Here is a 19077-nt window from a genome sequence, read left to right on the forward strand (position 1 = left end):
AAACCTCACCTTCCACCTTTCAGAGGTCATTTCAAGATGATTATTTTCCCTGTGTTTTTCAGCCAAACAGGCCAAGTCTCAAGCATGGTACATCAGTAACATTTATGTCATTGTTTTGTCACTAAACCCCTATATCCTAAGCTCCTGCCACCACATTAGTCCTGCCTTAGTCCCTCATTCATTCACACTCTCCCTGGACAGAGCATGGTTTGTAACATCAGTTTTGTTGAGGACGGAATTTAAGATGTAACACAGAGAAAATAAAACCAACTAAATCTGAGGTGTGAGTTTACTCCAGGACACCAACAATTTGTTCTCAACTGCCAGCAGCAACACCTTACCTCTCTGTTTCAACTTTACAGCCAGAAGATCGGTAGTTCTAATGAGGTTTCAGTTTCCAGTGAGGGAACTCAACACATCCTGTCAGGAAGGACAGACTGAGGAGCAGAAAGCACTACTTCAGTAGAGTGAGTCAGCTCTCATGCTTCTCTTTTCTCCAAACTGTGTTTTATTCAGAAATGTCTCAATCAGCTTTCCAGAAGGATGATAGTTTCATCAGCGACTTCCTGAGAGCTGGCTACCCCTATCAGTCCTTGCCTTAGACTAGAGTTAATGTTTTGGAGGTGACACATCCATTTTCTTGTGAGTGACAATAAATGGTACTAATAAAACAGAACCAATTGTATTTGTTCTCTTTTACACCATGCAAACACAGTTTTGAGTAAAGCTGTCCTTATGTGAAGAAAACATCAACTCAGTGAAACCGGAAATCACCAAGCAAGGTGTTCAGTGACACACACACACACACACACACATACACAGAGAGAGCGAGAGAGAGAGAGAGGGAGAGAGAAAGGAATAGAACACAGATTTTGCCAACAATTTAATGAAAACTAAAAACAAGTCACTGTGAAATGCGATTTCAAGAATGGTACAGCACATTCACAGTGCTTTGAGAACACAGTGTCAAACAACAGCATGTGTGTGAAGGGATTATTTTGGCTAAAAACTGGGTAGGTGTTTTATTCTGTTCAAACAAAACCTGAAATTCTGCAGAGAGCAACAGAGTCTCATTAGCAGGCAGTGACAAAAGCAAAGCAACTGGCAGAGCTTTGACTGTGAAAACTGATACAGCGGTGCTTATTTCCACCAAGGACAATGAAATGTAAGCTATCACGCTCACTGCTCACTTCCCAGAACTCACATTGAAGGCTGCAGCCCAGCATAGGTGGAAGGTCACTGAAGATCTGTGCGCGTGTGTGTGATTTATGCAATGTGCATAAGTGTGTGCATTCCCTACGTTCTCATTTCTCCTTGAAGAGTAATGAACACATCGTCCTTTATTCGTTGGCTGCAGAGACAATAGGCTAGATGTGCTGTAGGGCAAACTGTGACCTTCATGCAGACACAACACTGAAGCTGTCTGCTGCAGGTCTAAAACCGGTAATAACTCCAGTTTACCTGTGGCTATGGAACCAAGAAACACTAGCTGACCAGGTCTAGACTTCCATTCAGTCTAACATCCATGTGTTGTTCAGGAGAGAGTGGGGAAGAAATGGGGACAAACCAGTGATATATAGAGGAAACTGAGGTACAGATGGTTGTAAAAAAAAAAAACTCTCTCTACCTGCTCCATCCTTTTTTGCATATAGTTTTTAAGAAAACAAATATTTGCCGGTTGAGTCACAGTTGAATTCTTGCAGGACAATAAATCATCCATGTGTCAACCAATGAATGAGAATGTTGCTGGTCCAATCAATCATCTACATGTCAACCAATGAATGAACCTGTTGCTAACAGGCCTTAGGCATAATGCTACTTGAATGCAGTTTCAACAGTTTGGGAGTGCCTGCCTTGAACGCACCTCATTTAACTTTTATGAGCAAAAAACACATAGATTGAAAAAAGAAATGACACACTTGTGTCAAATTTACAATCTGGGCAATAATGCAGTATATGTTCCTTTTTTCGAATTTACATTCTGGGGATTTTGGAAATGCTCTTATCCAGGGAAGTGAAAGATATAATAATTTTCTCAGAGTTTAGAAATAATCTGGCATTTTTATTTTTTAACCTATAAAGATTTGGCAATAAAAGTTATGGTAGTGCTGAGAGTTTGGGGGCATAGGAGTGAAGCAGAAAAACATTCTGTATGTCCTCAGATGTTTTCAGGGAGCATTCTGCCCAGATCTGACATATATCAGGGACAGGGAACCTCTTTCACTAACCTATAGGTGGCGCACTTCTATTGCACTGTATTAGTATCAGTGGCATTAGTAAATAGACTGAAACATTACATCCCAACATCTAACACCTCATCAACAACACTGCTCAGATCTATGTCCCACATGCACCCATTGAGTAAAGCAGCAGTATAAAGCATGAGGGGAATTCATGGACAGAGGACGATAAATATAATATTGATGCAATATAAAGCAAATGACAGTGTGAATGACTTGCTGGGAGTATAATACAAACAAGAAAAAAAATCTTGGTTGAGGTCCAACTTAATGTCAGATTTCACATATGTCTTCTTCATTGGCAGCTGTTCTGCGGCTTCTTGGACAGAGCAGTCAGTGTTACTGTGAATCTGAAACATTCAGGCAATTTTTGTGTTTGTGTCCATGTTCACTAGTGTGTGCAGTGCAAATATTTAAATGTTAAAAAAACTGATAATCCTTCCAAGGCTTGGTTTTGAATGACAAAACTGTATGTGTGAACAAAGAGAGCAAGACAAAAGGAGGGGGCAACTCAGTATGGACTCCATAGGAAAGCCAACTCAACCGATGACAATGACAGGAAAGATGGACGAGAAAGAGGGGATGACATGCAGCCAGAGGTCGCAGGACGACCTCAGCACATAGCACATTGAGTATGAGGCATGAGCCCTTGCTGGCTTAACTTCAGGGCTCCCAGCTGAAACAATCTCCAATGACTTTAAATAGACCAACAATAAAGACTAGGAAGAAAAATATGTGCAGACACCATCACTCATAAGAAACACTACAAGCCTGCATTGTGGACAACAGCACACACTTTCATTTAAATTTATTAAATATTGACTTTTTTGAATCAATGATTTTAAGATAGTCTACACAGCTGCTTTGCCGTGGCAAAACCTTTATGCAGCAGACAAAATAGAAGCAGAGTCAAACCTTAATGACACACATCACAGCACTAAACATAACAGACTATTAAACCTGACATGTTCTCTCTCTTAACACCTCGCCAATCACACTCCAGATACCAAACATGGTCACAGACAAAGCAGTTGATGCAGCTAACGGTAACAGTGTTGCTTCATGACAATATATTTCCCTGTCTGTTTGGAGAAAACAGCAAGTACACTGTTACTGAAGATATGAAACTGAATGTCAGAGTAACTATAGCACTTCAGAACGAGTGTAAATTTGTAAAAGTGGTCAGATAATCAATGAAATACTACCTTGCAATAATTTCTCAAACAAATATATTATTCTTGACTTGTTTTTGTAGAGTCAGTCGAAAAGCTAGTGTTGCTTCAAGAGATTTACGATGTTGTTGATTTACGATATTTATTGGCTACATAATAATATTTTTGAAATGACTTCTTTCCTCAAATTCACTGTTATCAGTGTAACAAAAACACAAAACAGCTGCACCAACTAAAACTAAAACTATAAATGATCAATTGGAAAATAACAATCACCTCAGCTGTGATTTTTTTGAGCTGCTGGTCTTGATAAAATGCAACATACTGCTGTGATGCCTACATGTAGCATTAAACATTAGTGATTCCTTAATGTAAGACACCTACATACATGTCTTACGTTTAGGATCACATCTGCATGAGTTGCTAAATTTTGGTTCCTAAACCTGACTGTCAGCACAAGTGGCTTACAGACACTGCATAGGGGGGCACACCTTAAAGCTGCCACTTTCTGTTTTATGCATCCATAAAATGTACAAGTAACATTCAAGATGCGAGTAGAGAGAATAAAATGCTGTTTGTAGTAAGGCAAAGGGAACTCAACAAGTAAGTGCTAAAAGAATATCTAACAAACATTTGTTGAGTTGCAAAAGAGTAATTTCATGGCACAGCTACGTGAAAACAGCAACATGGGTGAAGTCGGCGGTGAGTAGAGAAAGTTTACAGTTACTCACCGTGTGTTTGTGCGTGAAGAGAGAACAGTCCAAGCAACAGCAGAGGACTTCGGCTCCAGAGACAGAGAGAGAGACAGCGCTTCAGCCTTCCTCCCTGCACTGGCATGGTAGAGTTTGCCGCTCCGCTCCCCTCTTCTCCTCTCTTCAGTACACTCCACACTCCACAGGGTCCACCACTCACACTGCCTCTTCCTCTGCAAGTGTGTGTGTGTATGTGCCAGAGAGAGAGAGAGAGAGAGAGAGAGAGAGAGAGAAAGAGACAGAGAGAGAGAGAGAGAGAGAGGGAGGGGGGTGGGGGGAGTACCGGGCTTGCAAGCTCCTGTGTGTGTGTGTGTTTGTGTTTGTGTGTGTGTGTGTGTGTGTGTGTTTGTGTGTGTCCACCACAACGTGAGAAAGTCCACACCACACAAAACACACCAGCAGCAGCAGCAACAGTTGCAGTTGATTGTCCTCCAGCCCAGTCTGACAGTAGCAGCCCAGCTGAGAGAGAGAGAAGGAGAGAGAGATGGAGAGAGGCAAAAAGGGGGAGTTTACTTCACTTGCCTAGTAGGGAGGGCTGACCTGCATGCACATGCACACACACAGACACACACACACAGGAGGGAGGACAGGGGTGGAAAGAAAACGGGGGCAGGGAGCAGACAGGAGCAAGATGGGGTTTAGAAAAAAGTAGGAGGAGGGTGAGGAGGATATTGAAAACAAGCAGCAGGATCTGTGGGATTCTGCGACTTTAAAAGCTTACAGATAACGGTTCCCACTTTTCTTTTTCAGCATGAATTCTGTCTGGGTAAAAGTGGGATGAATTGTTGATCAAACTAGTTTTTAAGCAGGGGTTCATAACTTTAGACTGTAGATAACCAGACAGCAGTTGAAAAACAATTACAAAGCAAATATGGTAAACACACAAACACTGACTGGCCAATTAGATTCAGACTCAAGAAGCATCACATGTACTTTCTTTACATGATTACAGGGGCTCCTGATCTGTGCATGCTTAGCCTAACTGTGGATATCTGAGCAGTATATGTAAAGTAAATTTATGAGAAGCTCTTAAACAGAGTAACAGCCAACAGTGTGAACACTGGATAAAATGACTGTGTGCATACTCTCACCAGCGGCCAAAAGTGGCAAAGTAATTAAGACCAAGGGCCTACTTCAAGTGTGCTAAAGAGAGTGGAGTTCAATTGTTCGTTCTGATACACGAGAATGCCAAATTGCAGTGCACTTAACATGTCCTTTTGCCTGAGGTTTTGAGCCCAAGGTAATGACCTTCAGTTTCAAAACAATATTGAAGTCAAACTGTACCAAAGTTTGTCTGATAGATAACTCCACAGTCTGTGCTGGGATTACAAGTCAAAAGCATTTTTTCTCTCAATTACCCACAACTGCTTGAGACACAAAAAAATGTTTTTTTTGAGCACTACACATAAATTAAAAAATGAGAAACCTGGATTCCAAAAAAGGCTCTTAGAACCTATTCAAAACACCTCTTCACATAGTGGTGTGCGATTAACAAACCAGGTAGCTGGCAGAGACACTTTAAAAGAGCTGTTAGAAGTTACATCACCCCAGCCTGCAGCTTTTATACTAATAAATAAATGGGTTGAGACACTCTAATAGACCATTTCCTTCTCAGAGCTATCCTTTTGCCTGTAAGGCATTTACTGTGGAGAAAACTTTGTGTGTGTGCTGAGAACACTTTGGTTTTAGCAGAAAGCATTACAGGCCTGAAACAGCTAAACATAAGTACGTTTTCCCAACACATAATGGTGATTTTTTGAAATTCTGAGGTTAAATAGACAGGGCAAACAGTTTTTGTTTTCATGTTAATCTGTCACGTTTGTAGCTGCTGCTGTTCTTTGCACTTCTTTTCTTTCTCACACTCGTTCACGTTGTTCATTAGTGACAAACAATAGGCGCCCTGGCTGCCTCACTCCTCGATGAGAAGAAAAATCACTTCATAAATAAACAGTCCTGCCCTGGTCCTGCCCTATTCTTCTTCTGTCTCCCCTCATACCCTCCTCTCTGAAGTCCCTTTCCCACATGAACCTTAATCAACAGCACAACACTAAACCAACGCTCCTGTAAGTAGAGACAAGACCTAATACATCAAAGACGAAAATGTAAATCAGCTCATGAGCTCATGAGTTTGCCACCAAGAAAACATTATGCCAAGACTGACTGCCAACATTGCATCAAAATGAAAATCAATTTGTGAATGTGATGGCTTCATGTTTACAAACACATAAACAGTTGGACACAGATTTTGGTAAAAAAAATAAGTAAAATAAAAAAAAAAAAAAAAAAAAAATATATATATATATATATATATATATATATATATATATATATATATATATATATATATATATATACATATATACATATACACATACATATATGTGCGTGTTTAGCTTTTTAGGAAAGAAGGTGCTCTTGGAAGAGAAGAGTTTACAAGAGATTCTTGAAAACAGAGAGGGACGCCCCTCCTCTGATCGAACTTGGTAGCTCGTTCCACCATTGGGGAACCACAAATGAGAACAATCTGGACATAGATTGCCTTGTGTGCAGGGATGGAAATGCCAGACGACATTCCCTGAATGAACTCAATGGCCGAGAAGAAGCATAAGGCTGAAAGATTGAGTTTAAGTAGATGGACAGACCCAGAAATCACTCTGAAAGCAAGCATTAGTGACTTGAATTTGATTCAGGTGGTCAAGGGTAGCCAGTGTAGGTCGATGAATAGCGGAGTGATATGTGCCCTTTTGGGTTGATTGAAAACCAGGTGGGCTGCTGTGTTCTGGACCATATGTAAGGGTTTCACTGAGCACAGAGGAAAACCCGCCAGCAGAGCATTGCAGTAGTTGAAGCAATAGATACCCATGGCCTGGATCAAGAGCTGGGTGGTGAACTGAGTCAGGTAAGGCCTGATTTTCTTGATGTTATAAAGAGCAAAGTGGTACGACCAAGAGACGAATGCAACATGGTCGGAGAGGGATAATTGGTCATCAAACATGATGCCCAGGTTTCTTGCAACCTTAGATGGGGTAAGGGATGAAGAGGTGATTTTGATATCAATATCATGATGAAGAGACTGATTGGCTGGATGACTAGGAGTTCATTCTTTGAGAGATTTAGCTGAAGGTGGCGTCATCCATGCAGATATGTCAGAGAGACAAGCTGAGATCTGCGCAGAGACTGTGGGGTCGTCTGCTGGGAACGACAGGGATAGCTGGGTGTCGTCAGCGTAGCATGGGTACGAGAAGCCATGTGAGTGGATAATTAGAACCAAGGAGGTGGTGTATATAGCAAAGAGGAGGGGTCCCAGAACCAATCCTTGGGGCACTCCAGTTAGGAGGGGATGGGCTAAGGACATTTTCCCTTGCAGTGAAGGAGCGCCCAGTAAGATAGGATTCAAACCAAGAAAGGGGTTTACCCAAGATACCCATGTTAGAGAGAACGGATAGCAAGATGTGTTGGTTCACTGTACAGTTTTGCTATATTAGTTTCATAAATTTAAGTTATTCAATTTTCATTAAGTTAATTCAGTTTTCTTTGAGTTACCAGTTCCTGGGAGTTGCTGCTTGAGTGGTCTGGCTGGCAATCTATGTCTCAGATACCCTTATACCACTAAAATTAGCAGGTATAAGCAGATTTTTTAAAACATGGGTAAACCCGCTAATGAAAGCCGATTGACCCCTTTTCCACTGACAGTTTATCTTTCTGTTCGGACAGAGGGCACACACAACTGCAAAGAGTGATGTCATCACATGCACTTAGAGCACACACACAGAAGCAGTGGACGAAGAGTGAGCTGCTAACTGCCCTGCAAACTGGTAAAAGCCTGTTAAAGGGTCGGAGCTTCCGTATGAGATGTTTCGATTGGTGATTGTGTGTTTTTCCTGCATTACTTTTCCTTAGTTAATATTAAATAGCGCTATAGAGAGATATTATGTGGTTATTATAGTTTGTTTAAATGGTTATGTCTTAGTCTATCCCCATGCACCTAAATACCTAAACAAATTCCTCATATGTGAAAATGTGTGAATATGTGAAATTGCCTACCTGGCAAAAACCTGCTTCTGATTCTGATCAGTCACTATATGTTTTCCCCATGTTCCAGTTTGAAAGGTCAGTTTGCGCTGTCACATTTCCTACTGTTAATTCTGTTTTGGGCCCTGAATTATTGTTAGTGGTATTTTTGCTATTTCCCCCCCCTTTTTTGTAAATAAAAATGAAAAACATCTTTCAAACCCCCCCCCCCCCCCCCCCAACTCTCCGGTCTATAAGCTTGCTCCCTGACAGTGAATACCAAGAATTGCTCCTTGTGGGGGTATTTTGGTGAGTCTTGACATAATAGCAGGTCAGCCTGAGGCGTAAACATTAAACACTTAAACTTAATTTAACGATAATGTTTGGGCAGCTGTGGCTCAGGAGGTAGAGCAGGTTGTCCACTACTCAGAAGATCTGTGGTTTGATCCTGGCTCCTCCAGTCAGTGTGTGACATTATTTAAAAAATGGTAAAAGTTTATATTCTTTTATTTTCTCCCGCCTCTGACTTTTTTTCTCTGCTCTCCTAGATCACACTCAGCAATTTCCGTTATCATTCCTACAGCCGTTAGGTTTTTCTTTAGCCCTCTGACTTAACTGCCCCCCCCCACTCCTGTCTTTCTCTCCTCCACTCCTTTTCCCACTCCCCTCCTCCAGTGAACCAGAATGTCATTTCAAGCATGTCTAACCACGGGAAGCCTTTAAAAAACTGTGACAGCATTTGCCCCCAATCCCCACTAGCTGAGAAGCTGTGTGTGTGTGCACGTGTGTGTGTGCGTGTAATGAATGTCTATAGTGATTTGCTGGAAGACAGGATATCATATGTAGATTGAGGAATGACCCTTTAAAAACAGTTACTTTAAGGTATTGTGTGCTTGTGCCCCAAACACACACACACGCACGCACACACACACACTTGCTAGTCTTTCATAGTGTCACCCTCATGCTGGGCCTCTGATGAATGGCTAAGGCTGTCAAAAGTGAAGGATGAGCAGTAAAGCTGAAAGAGAAAGAAAAGTAAAGAAAAGGTTGCTGACAAGGAAAACAAAACGAGATCAGAGAAGAATGATGATTGAGGTGATTTGAAGGAGAAGATCTGAGATAATGAATGGAGATAGTAACCTTTTGGGGAGAAGGAGCTGAGAGAGATGAGGAAAAAAGTGGATGGGAAGCGGAGGACAGAGTGATGGACAGTAAGGATCAGAGAGAGATAAAAGGAAGCCATGAAAATGCAACACATTTGTAGTTTAGGTTAAAAATAAAGCTGACCAGACATAGAATCTGAAGCAAATGGCTCTGCGTTTTCAGTCTGCATCTGTTTTTCATATGCTAATTGTATTCAAGGTCCCTTTACACATTCAGATGACGTTTGTCAACCAGTGCTGGGGGTCACTATGCTCTATTCAGCATTCACTCGCGCATCATTTTTGACATGCTGTCACAACAACTTCACATGTCAGCTGCTTTCAGTGTCAACACTTAGAAGAAAGCAGAACTTGCTTTGAGCAGAAGCTAAATAGAGTGTTGAAATGTAAAAAAAACATTTACTTTCTGATCTGTGAACATTACATACAGCTAACCCTTTGTTAAACTCAATCAATACAAAAGAGTCCTCTGTTGCAGTTTAATGAAAATCATGTATCTGCAAACATGGAGATTTTGAAGTTTACAAGTAAAGTGGAAGTACCTGAAAATACATTTTACTGGGCTGAAAAGAGGATAGATGTTCTTAGTTAAAGAGGGGAAAAGAAAAAGATAAATTGCCTTAAGTGATGTCACTTGAGGCAGTGTTGGTCGGGGCTGAAGACTACAAGGCTGAAAATGAAAAAAATCTGGCGCTGTGAAGTTAGACAGAAGTGAGCTTCCCAGATCTCTGTAGCCCACTTGTCATTTGCACTTGAGGATACATTGGCTGCTACTAACATAACACAACCTAATCTGCGACCAGACTGTTGACAGTTGAGTTGCATTGCGGGTAATGTCAGAACCAGGCTTTGACAAGGAAAAGGAAATGTTTGTGGAATGAAAAAAGACAATATCTCTGGTTCTGCTGCATTAATTTTTTGATACTTTTCAAACTGTCCAATGAGTCCAACAGGAATGCGATGCTAAATCAGAATACTGTTTAAAAAAAAAAAAAGCTGACATAATACACGGTTTTCACAGGATGGCAACACTTTAATGTAATGACACGCTGCCAAGTGAAACCACTGTTCCTAAAAATATCAGATATTTAATGTTACAAATAATGAACACACCATCTTCTTTTGTTTGTTTTAGTAAAACCACACAGAAACTCGATGTGGTTACATGGACTCAACAATCCCCCAAACCTATAAATATACTTGGCATACTTATGGCTTCAGATACAGACATATTTGTTATTCAAATACATCATCTCCGCTTTGGGATTTCCATCTGTACTAGAGGATTTAAAGACCACCTTACCTTTTCCTGGTCCACTTTTAGAAGCATGTATCCCTTTATTTGATGTGTGAACTGACTAACAGACAGGAGATTAAATCCATTTTAGAGAAACACCTCTGTGGCACAGCAGCACATCTGCTAATCCCCATTCATTCACTTCATTGTGTCTTTAAACTAACAAGCAGTTTAACATAATCTGCTTTAAATCTGTCCATTCACTCCTATTCACTGATGCATTTACATAGCAATCGTTTCTGCCTGAATGGTCTGTGGAAAGAGAGATGCAGAGAAAGAATGAGAGAACATGCAAATGTATGGGTTTGTGGTTGTAAATATGGGTGAGTTGTGTGTGAAAGTTACAGGAGTTCCTCTTCTTATTACAGTCCATTGGTATGCTCAACTTTCTCTAACTAACTCTCTGCCTTCTGGTGACATATACAGTGGAGAAGAAAGGAAGCTTTATTTTGGTCTAGGAGGAAGCCACAGATGAGCCCAAAAAGCTCAATAAATTTTGTTCACATTGACTACAAAAATGTAAATAGTGGAAAATTGTTTGCTAGGATCTTGAAGGGGTAGGTGTTAAATATTTATGGATGAAGGCAAGCATCAAGCACATGAAAAACTGGTAGTATAGAAGAACAAGCTAGTATATTGCTGGACTACGTCATTGCATCCTGCTGAGTGTCGGCCAGTTTCAGCTCTTTATCCGTTTGCTTCTACTTCTACTTTGTGCTTGTATACACAGTATTTTAATACAACCAAATTCCCAATTTAGCTGTTCTCTATTTGTTTATGTTGTCAGAAAACAAACAAGTACAAAAATAGTGAATGAAATGCAGCACATTTCAGTCACTTCAGCAACCAGCAGTCACTTTCAAGCCGTTTCCAAGCTGCTGCTTTGTTGCTAAAGTTGTGATTTTATAACTGTGACATTGTCTAACTAAAATCAGGAAAGCCCAACCTTGCGCTTGCAGGGCAGTACTGAGGACTCTCTTATCTAGAATGTAGCTTTTATTTATTTTTTTAATATTTACAACCACACACCCATAGACTTAAAAAAAAGAAAAGAAAGTCAGTCAGTCAGTCTTTCACCAAGATTTGCATTAACAGAGCTGGTCCAGCTGTTGTGGTCCTGCCAAAAAGTATGTAGTAAAAGAATCTAGTAAAAGTGCTGCATATGCTGCACAGTGTTAAACCTTTTTCACCCTGAGCAGCTGACAACCTCAGCATTATGTGTTTGTGACCCAGTGAATCCTTCAGCTCCTCCATATCACAAACACACAACTCTTCCAACAACCCAAGGAACTGAGGAGAGAAATGAGGAAAACAGGATAACACGCAGAGTGAGGTGAGGCATGATGATGAATTCCTGACAGAGAAGAAGTCTGTCAGGTCCACCTCTGACCTCAACACTGATTTGTTCTATATTGACCTTTCACCTTTGGAGAAAATCCCTCTGCACCACTGCTAGCAAATCCTTTCTCAGACACACGGTTAGAAAGGGTGAAAAAAGGATATGAAAACAGCAGTCAAAAGATAAATCATAAGACATGAGTGAAGAAGGAACACACAGTTACAAGTAGAAAACACAAAATCTTCAATCTTATATTTGCCAATGAAATATGAGCTAACTTTTGAAATTACACAAACACACACACACACACACACTCTTACACAAATAGGCCCTGCTTAAAACAAGTATTAACATCCATCTCGGCTGATCACAAGTGGACAGCTGTAAGTACAGGTGTGAACGCACCCAAGACACTTTAAGGATGCATTTGAAACCCTGGCATTAACATGTATATTCATTGATCCAATCACAATTGCTCTAAGCTCTAAGTATGTCTGTTCACACCTGGCTTTAAAATGCGTCTCCACATGCATCACGAGTTACCATTTGTGATCGGATCTCACTTCCCCGCTTCATATGCAAATAAACAGGTATGCGTTGTTGTTTTTAGCCAATCTGAGAGATGGGTCCGTTGTCAATGTGCTTGAGTGTATGTGTGAGTGAGAGAGAGCGGAATGGAGGGGTTGAGCAAATCATTGCATCGCACACAGCCTTACAGTAACATAAGGTTGATAATGAAATAGTAAAATATTCTCAGTTAATGATGAAACTGTGGCAGGACTAATCAGACTGTGGACAGATGGTCCTTCAGTGTTACCGTGCTAAAAGAATGTGGCAACATGTGGCCCAGACCACATCTGAATGTTGTCTGAGTGATTGGATCTCAAATGCGTCCTCAATGCAGCTTGGGTGCGTTCACACCTGTACTTAGAGCTGTCCACTTGTGATCGGATCACCCGAGATGGATGTTAATACCAGGTCCAAACAGGGCCTGAGAAAGCGGGAAAGTGAGATGCATGTGGAGACGCATTTTAAAGCCAGGTGTGAACATTGATGAGCATAGAGCAGTCCACTTGTGATCAGAACAGGGCCGTAGATGTCAAGCCACTTAAAGCTAATGACGGCCTAATATCAGACTGGGAATGACTTTTACAGCTTGTTATTGTCACTGTGAAACCACTCACTGTATCACTTTATAACCACCATAAAATCATTGATGGGGATAGGTGTGGTTCGGGTGAGGTACAACAAAACTGGGAATAATCAGAAATACACCCCTGTAATCATGATACCATAAATATTTCAATTGTTGTTGATTGTTGGAATGACTGTTTTCCCTCAAGTCATCTTGCAAATACAAATGTTCTGGCTGAATGATAAGAAATATATATTTTTATGTCTTTTTCAGTCTTGATGAAGTCAAATCAGTTTGGCCCCCCTATGAAGAACAGGGCTTAGGTCTTATAAAGAATGAAATGTTTGGCCAAAAGGGTGGAATGTTAAAAATGTCCTGTTAAGGAAACAAACAGTACGCAGAAGACAGAAAAGCTGTGTGGCTGCTACTTCCTGAGTGGGAGCTGAGTGAGAGAGAAAGCGAGATGTCCTACCTGCTCCGTGAGATCTTTGCCTGCCTACTTTTCTGATTCATGAATCCACAACAGCTTACCAAATAACTGAAGATCACGATCAGCAGCCACCCACCAACAGTTTTTTTGTCCCCCGCCTGTCTTTCCATCTGTCACACTAGATATCTGAGACAGCTTTGACTGGAGTTTGCCGTAACTTTGCGGAATGGTGTTTGTGTGGTTATGTGTCATATCTTAATGTAACACTGCTGATTAGATTCCTGACATAATTTAAGTGAATGTTGCATCTCAGTACTTAATTCAGGCATAAAAACTGCAGTGGCTCATGGAATAAAGCCCATTAGGGTTTATCCGTTAGCCTCAGTCATTCTTCTGTGCTATGTCAAACCAGAGCAAGAAGAAATGCATTTCCACTCCAACCCTGTCTCCTAGAAATTATGTTTCTGTACAGTTAAACTGCAGCAGAAAATATGTTTTGTAGGAAATGTCATTGTGACCAGATTACATTTACTATTAACATAATGAGGATATATTGTTATTTTATACATTTGGCAAGTCACAAATACGTTGACAATGAATTTTTCAGTTAAATGTTCACAGATAACTTATTGGTTTCCCGCCAAAATATATGCACTTGCACCACGGTATTATTAAACTTTTTTATAGTTATGTTTGGGCGCTAACGATACTTTAAGGTTAGAGAAAGAACGTAGCCTGGTTTGAAATGTGTTTATTTACATTTAAAAATTTAGCATGACATTACATATTACTTTCCCTAGCCTTAACCAAAGTGCTTTTGTTGTCTAAACCTAACCACAGATGGGACTGTGGAAGCGAAATCTAGTCTCTGGTGTGATGCTTTGTGATGTGTGCTTTGCACACCTACCATCTACCTATCTAGATGGCTGAGGGAAAGTCTGTAAGGTCTGTAAGACATCTGACTCAGTCTTGATGGAGAAAAAGCTGGATCACTAATCATCAATCAATCACTAATGTCTTTGAAGGTAAATCGATAATTCATCCCTCACCTCCTAACAAAGCGTCATTAAAAGTCTAAATTATAGAGCATGAGTAGCAAAACCAAAAATTCAGGGTTTGAAATAGGGGTCAAATACTATATGAATTGCTATCAAACAAGTGAGGAAGCTTAAGATTTCTGAACTGACTGGCATCAAAAAGTTCAACAGGAGTTCAAAGCTGCGGAGGAGGCACATGCCTGTCATGAGGCAAAATAATTAAGTCCAGTGTTGTTTTTGTTGAGCTGTCACTGTGACAGCTTGGGGCAACAGCCTTCAGAGATTGTAAACTAGTAACTACACAAACGCTATCAAATGAAGGGATGACTGTGTGTTTTAGATGTGTACTAAATAATCAAAATTACATAAGCTGTTAATGTCTATCTAAATTCTGTTATATCTTTTAATGTTTCTTTTTTAATACCTTATATTGGGCACTGATTTACAAGCATGAGATTCTGGTAGTTCTAACTTACTGTTTAAAACTAACTCAGTTTTGCTCTGACTATGTGGGGAGGACCACCTAAAGTGGGAGCTTTGCTAATAAAAGAGCTACACGTGTTTCCATGGCCAATGACAACTGTTCCTACAGCCAAGAATAGCGTAGCCCAATAAAACCTTTCTGTCCTATTCACTGTTGCTTTCTCCCGGTCTCTCTCTCTTTCTTTGTCTCACACTCACTCACACCTGCCAAATACAGTACTTCTTTCAATTCCTCCACAAGCCTGCTGAGTCTTGTGTGTTGTGTGTGGAGATTAGTAATATCATCACTTGAAATTTTTATGGCTTGGAAAAAAACACCTCCATTCTCAATTAAAAAGATTTTGACAGAGATGAAGAACTATCAAAGATATGCAGAATGATTATCAGAAAGATTTAAGTGAATGCAATTATTAAACCATCTGTGGAAAGATAAAGAGAAGAGAAGAGAAGAGAAGAGAAGAGAAGAGAAGAGAAGAGAAGAGAAGAGAAGAGAAGAGAAGAGAAAGGAAAAAAAGAGAAGAGAAGAGGCCCTGTTATGGTGGCTGTTTAGGGCCAAACAGAGCAAGGTGACACCAGGGGCAGGGAGCTGACCTACAAACTGCCTGCAACCTCCACACCTGCATGAACACATGGACAAACTCTGATACAAAGGCACGTACAACAACCCAGACATTCAAACATGGACTCACACACAGACTTATTCACACATCACTGCCCACGACACCAGCTCCTCTTGACCTGCCAAAAGGCCACCATTTGACCAACCAATAATACCATCTGTTAGGAACAACACTAGTGCTTTGTAATTGTTCTGTTTCACAGACTTTACCAAACAATCAGACACATACTGCCAGGAACTGAAAAGAGCGTTTAACTGAAGACTTCAAAGGAGAGCTATGTGAGAGAGGTTAGAGGTGAGTGCCAGAATGAAGGGAGAGAAGAAGTATGTGATTTGATTAAAACAGGCACTTTGGAGCAAAGACGGGAAGAAAAAAGAAGAGACGGCAAGAGACTGCAATAGTGCAGTGCATTTTAAGTTTTTTATGTCAGTATAATGACAATGATGATATTCATACTGAATACAAAATTTGCACTAAAACCAAAATTCATCCGTAACTTTTCAATTTCAAACTGGCATTCAATTGTCTTTTGCAGTTTTCTTTTATTAAGTTTGATTCATTCCAGATTCTTTATTGAATTTAGTGGTCTAAAGTGACCATGACTAATTCAGATTCATTGAATTTAAATATAGTTTCTGCCCACCCTGATCTCTTAGCATGAATCAATGGTGTGATTACTTTTTTCATAAATTTAAATTCAGTTACAATTACTAATTCATTTAATGTTCTGTTACATTTAGGGGTTGGCTTACCAGGAGTTTGATTGAACGTTGAGATATGTTCAGTGTCAATGCATTCAGGTGATGAAGTGGTCCGACAAATGCTAGCATGCTGCAAGGGCTTAAGGTGTGTGGCTGCCTGTCCATGTATGGATTTCTACTTTAATTTCTAAATACAGAAAGTGCAACAAGAGGTTATGGAGTAGGAGCCATTTGTAAGTTTTTCTGTTGATACATAGCCAGCGCATTTACAGGTCTTTATTTAACAGTCTTGTCTTTGGCCATCCTTGTGTTTACAAGCCAAGAGGTTATAATAATGCTATTTCTTCAGGCCAGACTGGCCGCTACAGTAACTCGTATCGGAAAGTGACAAGACGGGCCAACCAGGCCAGGGCTAGCTGGTTAGCATGCTAACTTCAGAAGAGGAAAAGGAGTGATAGATATAAACGCATAACAAGAGGGTTGTTTTCCACTGCTGGTGACAGCTATTGGCATAAAGGTGCAAAGTTTGATGTTGAACTCGCAATATTTTTTTTTTTGACTGGTTAGTAAACAGCTGTTAATGCAAACATTAGCTATGTAACAATATCAGAAACTTACAAACAGCTCTTTTAAAGGCATCTTTGACAGATCTGTGCTGAGTAATAAAAGTAAAATAACAAGTAGTGCAAAGCAGTATTTTTATTTTTCATAAGAGTAACTGATAACAGTTTTTAAATAACTTGCAAACTAACTTTGAGGTAACACAGCTAGTAACACAGGAAAATGGTGCCTGTTCCCATAATAGTTTGGTGCATCTTTGCTAACCTCTTGCAGAATGTACAGCTTAAGTTTCTGATGTTAACAAAGTCGGACAGAAAGGAGGGACAACGTGACACACAGAGGGAGGACAGAGTTGGACAGGAGTTGAGTTGGATGGGGGAGGTGATGGGAGCAAAGCAGGGTGTCGGAAGGGTGGCGGGGGGGCATGAGGGTCTACTAGGGGTGAGTGGCGCAGTGGGATAAGAGCGTGGGGAGTTCATGCCCCCGCCAGGCCCTTTTCGCACTGCATAAACAAAGAGATTACAGTGAGAAGGGGCTCCGTGCCGCTAACAAGCAGGGGCACCACACACACTCATTTAAACACGACACACACCCACACAGTCACATACATACAGGAATAATACATGCACTTGCACATGCACACGTGCACACACACACACACATCCACACACACACAAGCATACAAAGATATAAATGTACACACAAACAAAAACAAGCTCATGCAAACAAACATGAATTCACCAACACAAAATGAACACAATAAACTGACACACACAACTAACAAGAGGCATCACAACATAGTGGCGCCACCTGTCTCCTCTTCACCAATTAATGAGCTCCCGGCTCCCGGGATGCTACAACGAGGTGGCAATTAGCAGAGAAAAGAAAGGGGGAGTCTGAAAACTGGGAGAAAAACAGAGGACAGGAGGGGGGTAAAGGGGCTAGAAGACAGGAAAGGGGGAGAGGAGAGGAAAGAGAAGGGATGAAGAGAGAGAAATACAGAAAAAAAGAGACTCACAATTTAAAATCTGAGATGAGAAACAGTGGTTGTCAAAAACTGAATGCGATGAGGCAGAGAGAAAGGACCAGAAAGACTGAAAAAATCTCAATTTACTCCAAATCAGGCTTCCAGAGAAAGTTTAAATATCAGTGTGGATCACAACTTCAGTTCATTCGTTTAGTTTACACAAATTATTGTATTTCCAAGGGGTGTTCATTGACTCATCAAAGGAGCACAAATGCTAAGAAGCTTGTGACATTTTGTCCACACAATTATGTTAATTCCCCATCGTATAGATTGTGTTTGATTAGAACGATTAAAATACTAACAAAACCACAAAGTGGACACTAATATAGCTAAAATCTTTGATTTGACACAGATTTGTCAGCTTGTTTGTTGCTGACATGAAATGTCCATCCTAAATCATTTTCTTAACAATGACGTAACTGCGTTGTGTATCTCATGATATTTACTTTTTTAAAATTTTTTATGATGAGGACTGTTAAATCAATCCATATTAAGACAACAATTCTAAAAGCCTCTGAAGAGTATAAGAATGACATGTGAAATATGAATAAATAATAATAATGATGGAGGAAATTAAATAAATTGAAGAAACATGGAAAGAGGTTTTTCACTGGGATGTCAGCCTTTATATCTCTGTCGCCTTTTTGTTTGTTTATATTTCAATCTATCACAATCCCTCCCTACTCTGTCTCTCTTGTTCTGTCATTCAGTTAATCTTTGTTTCCTGTTTCTCTCTTATGAATACATGTGCACACATACACATACATTCTTTTGTTTGCCACCTGATAACAGGCAGTCATTCATACTGCCTCTCAACCCCCATGACCCCTGAACCCTGAGACCTAAATACAGAACAAGAACTGAAAGACTGATCACGCATTTGCTGACAGTGATTGCTCCTGCAGGCACATACACAAAAGCTATAAAAAGTCTACATTTTTTAACTAAACTTTCTAACTTCTAAAAGGAAAAACTTACTACTCTTGTATAAAAGGTATCACAGATAGGTATAACAAGCTGTTGCTGACCTCAGTACATCAGCAAATTAATGATAAAATAAACATCAGGACATTCCTCACATTAATTAAGCTTTTAATTCACCAACTCTT

At 40.2% G+C, this 19077-nt stretch overlaps 1 protein-coding gene across 2 annotated transcripts in view; it reads right to left on the reverse strand.

Annotated features, from left to right (window-relative positions):
• bmpr1ba (bone morphogenetic protein receptor, type IBa) overlaps window positions 1-19077 on the reverse strand; it is a 72395-nt gene that overhangs the window by 22883 nt on the left and 30435 nt on the right. The window contains exon 3 of one of the 2 annotated variants that reach the window (XM_071483091.1): window positions 4144-4623. The exons of the other annotated variant lie outside the window; for it this stretch is intronic. Coding sequence (XP_071339192.1) covers window positions 4144-4249 — 106 coding nt within the window. The 5' untranslated portion in view covers window positions 4250-4623. The remainder of the gene's footprint in view (window positions 1-4143; window positions 4624-19077) is intronic. 2 annotated transcript variants of the gene reach the window in all.

This window comes from Trachinotus anak, unplaced genomic scaffold, assembly GCF_046630095.1.
Source record: "Trachinotus anak isolate AG129_WGS33_773 ecotype Australia unplaced genomic scaffold, CSIRO_AGI_Tana_v1 ptg000008l, whole genome shotgun sequence".
NCBI lineage: Eukaryota > Metazoa > Chordata > Actinopteri > Carangiformes > Carangidae > Trachinotus > Trachinotus anak.